The sequence below is a fragment of the Callospermophilus lateralis genome, chromosome 2 (assembly GCF_048772815.1).
Source record: "Callospermophilus lateralis isolate mCalLat2 chromosome 2, mCalLat2.hap1, whole genome shotgun sequence".
NCBI classification, from domain to species: domain Eukaryota; kingdom Metazoa; phylum Chordata; class Mammalia; order Rodentia; family Sciuridae; genus Callospermophilus; species Callospermophilus lateralis.
The window spans coordinates 37,107,625-37,117,943 of NC_135306.1; the positions used below are offsets into that span (position 1 = coordinate 37,107,625).

A 10,319-nucleotide genomic window follows, 5' to 3' on the forward strand; every position below is an offset into this window, starting at 1 on the left:
TAGAGATAAGCACATTGAGTATTTGCCACACCAGAAGAATGCAAGCCTGGATACTGTAATAAAGGACAGATTCTTTAGAGATTTTGGACCCAAGAATTTGAAACCATTTTTGCCAGGACCAAGGGTCTCAAGGAGATTCAGAAATCCTTGACATTAGAGAAATATTACAATATTCAAGGAGGTCAAGCTGGTAATATAAATATGTAAATTAATGGGTACAGTGTAATTCCTGACAGTGCTTTAGAAAACTCCTGCTCTATTTTAAGATTTCTAAAATCCAAGTCAAACAATAAAGAATCCTCCTAGCAAACACCATATATCCAGAGTCAAGGAGATACAACAACAAAGATGTTGGCCACTTCCATCTATGCTGTGCCCATAGATGGAAGTGGCCATTGGCCCACTTTTCTCTATAGGCTTTCATCTCCCTGAGCAGAAATAGCTGGGCAGAAACAGTTCTGGAAAACCAAGCCTTGGATAGAGTTCCAAAAGCAAGCCACATTAATGTGTCTGCATGGAAGGCAATGTTTGCAATCCCCCCACCCTACACACACACACACACACACACACACACACACACACACACACACACACAAGGGCCTCCCTTCCTTCCTCCCACAATGTCATTTAAAGATACAGCGAACCCTGCCTTTCATCAGCCATGGTCTCCTCTCCTTGCACTTCTGATTTCTTGTCACCCATTGCCAGAAATATCAAAGCTCTCCATTTGCAAGCCATAACCACTCGCTCACCTCCCTAAACTCCTGTGCACTTCTCAGTTATATTTCCAGGGAAGTGGGGAGTTGGTGAAGTTCCTCCATCCCAGCCACTCTTCCTCCACTCTTCCTTCCCTCCCCTGTGTCACAAAAGCACTCAGTTTTCTGAGGACAGGTGACCAAACATTTGTTGTGAAAGGAGTGAGCCGAGCCAGCAGCCTGTTGTGGGGAATGGAGAATGAAGAGAAAGTGGGAAATAGGCATGTGCGTGTGGCACCTCTAGACGCAGGCTCTGCAACCTTCACAGAGGAGCAGACGCCTTCACCTACAGACTGAACCACCACATGAGCCTCCCTTGTGAAACAGGAGGGCTTTGTGATGCAGTCTGCAGCCTGGTTCTGTCCTCTGTGAGGCGGACATGACAAGGGTGAAGCACTGGGAGTCATTTGGCACTAAGCCCCTGAACGCCTAGATATGGAGATGGTTGGTCTCCTCATGCTAAAGAAGCTTAGGCCATGTTGACCTTTACTTTTGTTCTGTGGGACTTTGGACAGTTCTTATATACATATGGCTTCATTTTCATCATTATCTTAATTATCTGGCAGATTAGACGGAGTTACTGTGGATTGAAGCTCGAGCCTACAAGAAGCTGCTGCCGGGTAGGGAAACGCTGTGACCACAATTGAACTAGTTTAAGCTTTCAAGGTCCAGGGTCACACCTTATGACCTCACTACCCCTCCCTACCAAATTTAATACCATACCTTCAGGTACTTTTATATAGTCCTTTTTTCCTCAGAGGCTAAAAGCATTTTTTTTTAACAAGTTCACCCCTGTACTTTACCCTAACTGAAAAGCCAACAACCTTTGATTGACTGAGTGGAGACCTGGATATGGGATCTACTTCACTGGCTCTCAGAAGATCTCCCCATATGGGGGAATTTCTGGCTTACAGTCCTTTAAATACCTCCTTCAGGGTGTACCATTCTTCCTCTTGTTTTATGCCAATTTCCATCAGAACTTCTCATAGACCTATGGGAGGTACAGAGTTTGGAAAAGAGTTAAAGAGAATCAGAAATAGCAGGAGAAAATGTTGAGGTGGAAAAAAAAAGATGAAGTATAGGTAAAGGAAATGTGGAAGAGTATATAAAATGCAGACAAATACATAGAAAAGGATAGGAAATGTATGTAAGCTTTGTCTCATTTTGGACATGAAAAAAGAAAATGGTGTCCCACTTTCATTCTAATGTTTTTGTCTTCAAGCGTCACCGAAAAGTCAGGCAAAGGGCTAGAGATGCAGCATCAAGAGGTAAAGTCCTAAATTCTTCTCTGACTCCCTTCCACTGTGGGCTAGCTTCCCATGTGGTAGTTGTCCCTCTATGACCCCTGGTGTCAGGAAACAGGTATTCTAACCACTGTAGTCTCCAACTACCCAAATTGGCAACTTTCACAGAGGAATTCTGTGGGTAGGAAATCAGAACCTGGGAATGTTTGAAAATTGTCTACCTCATTCCCTGGAGAATAAAGAATTGAGGAAGTAAAACAGATGCCCTTAATGGTCATTTGCTAGTTTTAAAATCCTTTGTTGTAACACTTCATCTCTCAGTCTTGTCCTCCATAAAACCATCTGAAGACCCTCCCTCACAGTGAGGTTGTGAAGGTCAGATGATAATAGGAGCAGGAGAGCAAGTCATGAATGATCCGATTTGCATTGAAGTGTCTTAGAGCATTGAACAGTTGAATTTTTCAGTCCCCTCTCGCTGAGAGTCAAAGGGCTCCAGCTTCTTAGAGAATGTCCCTGAAGTACAAACATGACATAAAACTGTCCTGGTTCCTCAGCTCGAAGATTTTGCCAAGAAGAAGCTGAGAAGCCGCGGAAGCTGCTCTCTGTCATGAAAAGGTGATCTCTTGCTCTTTGCAATCTTTCAACTCCCAGCCTGCCTTGTGGTGGTCTCTCAGCCTGGGCTGGAGCAGAAATGAGGAGAGGAATAATGACTGGGAGGAGACAGATAGGATGGAGGCTGGTTCCCTGGTTGAGAGGTTTGCAAGGGAAGACAGTAGTTCAAACACCTCAAGAGGGAAGAGACACCCTAGCACATTGCTGAATAGGGTCACAGTAGTTCTACAAGATTTGATCAGTAAATAAAAAACACTACATGGGATTACACTCAGCCAGGACACAATTATCCCATTAAGAGAATGGGTATTGCACAAAGCTCTCCTCTTTCTCATGTTCTTTTTAGAGTTACACATGTTCAAGGGAAGATTCCTGGGTCTTCCTAGACCCTGCTGACATTTCCTCCTCTGGTCTGTCTTCAGGAAGGACAATTCCTGGGACCCCTCATCCAGGAGCCTATGATCTTCTTAAAATTTCTAGAGAATGAGACTGATAATCAACAGAGGCTGGGTACAGCAGCACAGAGATCCCATAAGGGATTCATTCTCAGAATGATAAGTTCCCATAAGGAACTCACTTTTCATAGCATAGGCCCCACTCTTATAGGACTCAGGGATGGAGGCAGAAATCCTCAGCCCACAATTCTTGCAGAGGTAGATGTCACTCTATTAATGATTGCCATGATTTCCTTCCCAGCCACAGCTGGCTTCCCCAGAAGGAAAGCGTGCGGCAGCTTCTGTGTGCAGATCCCTACTGCCAAATCTGCAATGGTGTGGCTCTGGAGATTCAGCAATTGCTGGAGGACGAGAACAACCAGATCTCCCCCACATTTCTGGGGCCATCACAGGGTTCTTCCTGCTTAGAGATGTTGTCCATGTCAAGTATGTCTTTTGAGCAGAATCTGGAGCGCCATTCCCAGCACTCCAGAGACCTTTCAGGGACATCTGTCACCCCAGCACTAACAACTGAAGAAATCAGTATTCAAGAATACTGGACTGATCACCTCCCACTAGGACAGGAATTTCAACTGGTAGAGATGCCTGTAGGTCCACAGACTATGGTTTCTTCAAGGCTTGAGTTGTCTGTGGTTCCAGGGAATGAGCAGGAGATGAGACAGAACAACCCCAATTTTGTCCAGGGGAACCAAGGCCAGCAGTCCTTGAACACTCAGGTCACTTTTGTGCCCCTAACCCAAGAGCTCACAACCTTGGCACAACCTTTGGCCTTGCATATAGTCCCCTATGCACATCTGCCATTCTTTAGTCCTGAAGTCCTGAGGCTTCTTGAAGTACATGTAAAAAAATGGATGCATTTCCAGAGGTGGGGGCTCCCCAGGCGAGTGGAGGAATCCCTGAGGCAGCTTATGCCAAACCCACCAATGTATTGCCAGTCTGAAAATAACCAACCAGTTTCTTTAATCCAAAATAATACTTCTCAGATCTGTGTCCATAGATTTGGGACTATTTCTCACCAGACCTGGTGCTCATATGTGGCTGGCCAACCCACTCAGACCTTCTGGGTTTCTGAATGGTCCCTTATAGATTCAGAACAAAGACACCACTGCCAGAAAATCCCAAAACCTGTGGCTTTAGCCTTGCCATCTCCAGCCCTTAAAGACCTAAATGACCTCTATTCACTGCCAAGTGGTCAGGCGAATAACTCACAGAGCAAATATAACCAGCTCTTCTGTGGCCTCCCTACTCTGCATAGTGAATCCCTGGTGGCCACTTTCTTGGACTCTAAAGGCCTCTCCAGGAACAAGAGTATGCCCAGGTCCCCCTTGAATGGTTCTCTTCTCTTCAATGAGCTCCATCCCCTGCTGTCCAAAACTCCACCTGAGTCAGCCCCAACCTCAGCCCCAGGCTCACACCCAACCCCCCTAAATTGCATGTCTCCCTCTAAGAATCAAGTCAGTGTCCCATTTCTGACTACAGCAGAGTGTGAAGCCTTGGAATGGCACTTGCTGCAGAAGCAACTCCAGCTTCAATGGGGCCTGCCAGCAGTCTTCCAGAGATCTCAGCATGCCCCAAGCCCCATGCATTATGAACCATGTGACAAAATCCAACCCCCTGAGACCATGAAGACCTCCTGTCCAGGAAAGTCCTCCTCAGTCCTCACCAGGGAACTGCTCTTCTTCCCAGAGCATGCCCGTAGGCTGCTGGAATTCCATCTCCAGAAGCAGTTGATTCACCATCGCTGGGGCCTGCCCCCAAAGATTCAGCAGTCCATCCAGTTGCTCCTTTCCTCCGATGACCAGCAGACCCTGTCCTGGAGCAGTACAGCCCTACCCAGGGTGAGCATGCCCCCGCTTGCAACCCTTGACGACAATGAGGCTGGTGTCCTATTCTCATCCATGGTAGCCCAAATGCCCACCCCCATGCCACACTTGTTTGCCCAGGCCAAGGAAATACTGCAGAGCCACATCGACTCCAAATGTGGACAGATCCATCAGGGCCAGGTCCCTGCCTGTGTATTCAGCTCCTGGGAATGCAGAATTCCTGGAGGCCTGGCAGTGGCTCCCTTCCCTTGCATTCCACAAAGCCAGCACCCAGAACTACAGGCAGCAAGTGAACCTGACCCTCAGCCCAAAGTTATGCCCTGGATACCAGTGGCCCTTGATCATCATCAGCAGCAGGCCTTACCAAGTGCTGACACTGAACACCCTAAGCTGCCCCAAGTCCTGTCTGATACAGCCATTGAAAAACTGGAAACCATGCTGCGGCACAAGTATCTGGTCTTCCTGTCAGGCCTGCCTGCTCTGTACTGTGTGGCCCTCTCTAGGGCCATGGCTCCAGCAATCTGTAGTCAACCTGTAATCACAGAGATGGTGTCTGGGCCTGTGGAAATCCCAGAGGAGCCTGCAACTCCTCCATTGACTCAGATGATCTCATCTGAAGACCCTTGCAGGAGAATTGAATCATGCTTTCAAGATGACGATGAGACTTGGACAGACAATACAGAGGAGTTCCAGCCTAAAGTTCGGGTGGAAGAAATGACAGAGATGGTACCTCCAGAGAGCCAGACTCTTCCTGCTATCCCCTCCTCATCCAAGACACACATCTTGGCCAAACTAAATTTCCACCTGAGAAAAAAGGTCATAGAGATACACCTGGGAATTTCCATAAGGATAAGGGAGAACAGGGAACCAACTGAAGGACTCACAGAGAACAAATCTACACAGGAGTCTCTTAGGAGTCTAAGCACTCCAGAAAGCACAGTAGTCCAGGAACTGTCCATCACACCAGAGCCGCCTCCTGCCCCAGACTCAGAATGGATCCCCCTTAAAGAACAGCTGGCCACTGAGTTGAAGGCAGTACAGCACAACCTAAAGTCACTTAGTTCCAAACCAGTGCCCCACGGATCACCCCCCCGGTCTTCCAAGATTTCACAACTCAATGCGAACATGACCGAGGCCCAGATACTTTGCGTTCAGGTGGAGGCCAGTGTGAACAACCCCATCCTGGAGGAACCCTGGATCCCTGAGCCCCAAAATCCTGACAAGATCAAGGACTCAGCCCAAGTCCTGGCATTGACAGAAAAGAAAGAGGACCCAGGGAAACCCAAGGCAGCAGGGGACCTTGGAGAAGGGGATGCAGGGCTTGGGATCTCCTCAGTCAGTGAAGAAAGACACCCTGCTGAAGATCAGAGGCCAGAAACAATGAATAGGACATCCCGAGGCTCCTGGCGATGGAACCAGAGCTTTCTTCTTGAGGATCCCTGTCCACCTAGCCACCAGCATCACCCTCAGCTGCAGTCCCCAGAGCCACCCCCAGCAGTCCCTGGGGGGAAAGAATCTGAGCCTGACAGGCAAGACAGTCCAAGCAAGCCACATGTCATCCCTGAGCCCACAAGGAACCCTAAGAATGCCCAGCCCGTGGTGCCCCGCGTTTCCCAGGACAAGTCTTTCCTCCCCCAGAAAATTCAGGGTAAACCTTTGCAGGGCCAAACTCTGCAGAGTCAGGTCTTGCAGGGGAAGGCAATGCCAGCCCATTCTCACAAGAAGCCCATGGTTCCAGAGACTGGCTTGAGAAATAAAATAAAATCCTTTCTGCACTGCATTACCCCTGAGAAGAAAGGCAAAGGGCACGTAGAGTCCATGTTCTCCAAAGCTGGGAAAGTGTCCAAAACCAGAAAAGAAAATGTTGAAAAGAGCCTCATTCCAGCCAAAAGCCCCACGGGGAGAACTAAGACAGAGAAGCCAAGTGGGCACCCCAAGGACCGTTCAGCCTCCCCTAAGAAGCCAGTGGGCCTGACCTACTTAGATGCCAAGGCCCGTTCAGCCTCCCCTAAGAAGCCAGCAGGCCTGACCTTCTTAGATGCCAAGGCCCGTTCAGCCTCCCCTGAGAAGCCAGTAGGCCCAGCTGCCTTAAATGGTCCCCATTCCCCAGACAGTAAGCTCCGGCTACGCTCCCGACAGCATGGCTCTGCCTCAACCCTGGGCCATCCCCGCCACTGCCCTCGGCACTGTCCTCGAGTGGCTTGTGCCTCCCATCCAGGGAGCCTCCCCTAGCTCCTGGCCCTCAGCTCTGAAACATTGTCCTGCGCCAGAGAACTCCCAAAGCAATGAGGAAGTGTTTCGAGGCTCCCCAACCTGGGCATTCCCTGAAGAGCGCTGCTATTTTCATTTCCTTTGATGAACAGGTGTAGCAGAGCACCACCTGAAATAATAGTCTATATCTCAAAACAAAGAGTTGTCTCTTTCCTCCTTATCACACTGTAGTTTGTTAAGAGAAGGCATGAGGGAGGCTAAGACAACCTTCCTATGTAGGCAAGGAGCTTTAACCTACATTTCAGATGAGTCATTTTAAAGAAATGCCAGAATGTTCCCTTATTGAGGGATTGTTTTTGTGTTTATCCAAAGCACATAGCTAATATGATAAATATCTAAACTAAATGATAGAAACTCCCTTGTAGGCATTGGGAAGATCATTCTAGAGAAACCATTCTGGGAGCTTGCTATAACTCTGTTGCCTATCTCTCATACCACTGCCTAAGGAGTGTGGGATGGCTCCCTCCTGGAGTGAGATCCCAGTAGAAAAACAGAGCGGCTTGTCTCCCTCCCTTCAGGGAACCTGGAAGGAGGAGCATGAAGTTGGAGGTCTGTGTACCTGGGACAAATCTGACATGTTCCTGATCTTGGAGCATGATAAGGGACAAAATTCAATTTGCTTGGTACTAAAACAAACTTAAAGCCAGGAGGCAAAGGCAATGCCAGAGTTCTCAGGTAGAGAGGGAGTAAATACTGAGCATGGGTCTCCTTGGCCTTAGTGTGATGAAGGAATGAGCACTTAAGTTTCTGGGAAAGAATCACAGTTTTCCAAACATATTTGAGCTTATCAAGTTACTGCCAGCAGTTTATATCCATCTCTAGTACTGTGTCCTATTTCTACACTACCTACACCTGGAGTCTCCCATCCTTACTACCTGAGTATACTTTCATGGTAAGTAATTGTGCTGAAATCAACTAAATCCCTCCCAGGATCTGCATGGTAACTTCCCCTCAGAGGATGACTCCTGTAGTTTTCCCCTACCAAGGACTGTACTAAGTAAGTATAATAGCTCCAGTCCTTGATTCCTGCCATCCCTTCCTTCCATCTCTTCATTATGTCCCATTGCATTTCAGAAAGCACCAAAAACATTCATCTTGATAGTCAAAAGAAGGCTCTTAAGGTTTTTAGAAAGTGTCCAGTCTATTAACCAGCCATAAAAAGTGATCATAAAAATCTAAGCGTTTAATGCTACACATGAGTCTCTACAACCAAATGAAAACCTTTGCCTCTCTTGCTCGGAATATCCAATATTTTGCTATTTCAGGGAAATATATATTTAATCATTAATGAAATATGTGCAATTATCTAAAATTTTTTTAATGAAATGGAGAAATCCAAGATGGAACTGAGAAGCAAGCGCTGAGGTCTGTAAACAACTACAAAGAAAGGTAAGCCCCATCAAACTATGTCCTAGCCACATTCTCCCCATAAAATGAAACCCCTCCTATAAATCTGTTTAGAAGGCCTCTTGTACAGTTTGCTATACTGAGATAGAGCTCTTTCCTGCTAGCTATTTAGTCCAGACTGCACTCCCACCCTCACAACCCCATCACTGAGTGGATGATCTCCCACCAAAAGTAGCCTCAGTAACCTTGGACATGCAGTTGGAACACTTTTTTAAAAAAACAGCAAATTAAAACAATAAATCAGACTCATTCTCGGGATTTTTATTGAACCCCTCTATGAGCTTTGGCTTATTGGCTTCCTCAGGAAACTTTTTTAATTGCCCCAAACACTTGCCCTTTAGTTTTGGCCTCTTGGAGTGGTGAGCAAATGAAATGGGGTTAGAGCACTGCCATTAATGTTGAATCAAAATAGGCTTATTTCATAAGCATTGTAAATATCTGGTAAGTATCAGTGATACTCTTAGAATTGTTATCTGCTAGGCTGATACTTTCAAAGACAACCATTCCAGCTCACAAGAGGACAAAAACAAAATTAAAAAAAACAGCTGCTGGTGTCCCTTTAAATGACTGGAAGCCTGCCTCTAGAATTGCTTTATTTTTTTTCCCCAAACAAGGTCCTCAGAGAAACAAGAGACTCAGAAGGAAGCAAAGTCATCCAATCACCCAGCTTCACCCTCTCTGGAGACCTAGAAGTGACCTTTGCTGATTTTAATATTGTTATCTGTCCAGGGGCTTTCTAGTCTGCCATTTTATTCAACACAGTTTAGATGAATTTAACAAGGACTTAGACTTTATACTTTTGCTGTGAATGTCCCATGGGTGGTTAAAATTAGGATCAGGGACTTAGCATCTCTGCCTCTTGCATGCTTCCCCTTGACTCTGAGTCACCTTGAATTCCATGAGCAATAGGTGTGATTGATAAACTTCTTGTAGCAGTTGGAAAGCTTCATGGTGACCATCATACTCAAATTCCCTCTAAACTTTGAGGAGAGTGTCCCCTGTCTTTCCTTCTCTAGTTACCTGGTTGGAGCAGGCATTGGTTCCCTGGAAGGAAAAGAGAAACACCTAGCTTCTTAAGGAGGCCATGGCAGAACGGCATAGCCCAGGACTATACTTGCTCCCCAAAGTAAAAGATTTGGGTCATTTTCTTCCCTTAGGAAGAAATCTTCTGGCTGAAGTGGCCAGAAAATAATTTCAGAGGAAGATGACAAACATGAACAAAGAACAGAGGGTGAAAAATACAGCACAAGGAAAACATTACAAAATCCTTGAGTGTTTTTATAATTTTCAGGCCAAATGTCTGGACCCCTTGGGAAGGATGCAGATTTTAAGGTCAAAGTCACAAGAATGGAATGTGGAAAATAATAATCAGGGTTAGAATTCTCTGACATCTGTTAAGTTACTTGATATTTCGGAGCCCTGGTTTCTTCATCAGGGAAAGAGAAATAACTGTACATCTGTACCCAACCTGAATTGTTATTGATATATTGGTGATTCCCAAAGCCATTTCTCTAGCCCAGTCTTTCCCCTGAGCAACAAACAGTACAGTCAACAGCTGGGGAGAAACTCTATCTTGCTCCAAAGAAAATGCAACTTAATTCAAAATTTCCAAACATACTCCTTCCAATCAAACATCAGGAAATGGCATTGTGGTTCAGACTCTCCCAAAACAAAGATAAAGCCACGTGACACTCAGTTGCAATTCTATAATACCAAATATCCTATCAGAACAGAATATATGTTACCACAAAG

General features: G+C 46.2%; 1 protein-coding gene across 1 annotated transcript; it reads left to right on the forward strand.

Moving 5' to 3' along the window:
• Positions 1 to 1,231: 1,231 nt before the first annotated feature.
• On the forward strand, positions 1,232 to 7,121 carry LOC143385769 (protein SPATA31F1-like). Its single transcript, XM_076841304.2, has 5 exons — positions 1,232 to 1,375; positions 1,978 to 2,023; positions 2,554 to 2,614; positions 3,308 to 6,813; positions 6,910 to 7,121. The coding sequence occupies exons 1-5, from the start codon at positions 1,232 to 1,234 to the stop codon at positions 7,119 to 7,121; spliced, it is 3,969 nt and encodes a 1,322-aa protein (XP_076697419.2).
• The last annotated feature ends 3,198 nt before the right edge of the window (positions 7,122 to 10,319 follow it).

Bases quoted from the DNA above. Each gene is read 5' to 3' on its own strand.
- LOC143385769 (XM_076841304.2), top strand. From the start codon at position 1,232: ATGTTGACCTTTACTTTTGTTCTGTGGGACTTTGGACAGTTCTTATAT. The intron at 1,376-1,977 runs GTAGGGAAACGC...TTTGTCTTCAAG, and splicing joins CTACAAGAAGCTGCTGCCGG to CGTCACCGAAAAGTCAGGCA. The intron at 2,024-2,553 runs GTAAAGTCCTAA...CTGGTTCCTCAG, and splicing joins TAGAGATGCAGCATCAAGAG to CTCGAAGATTTTGCCAAGAA.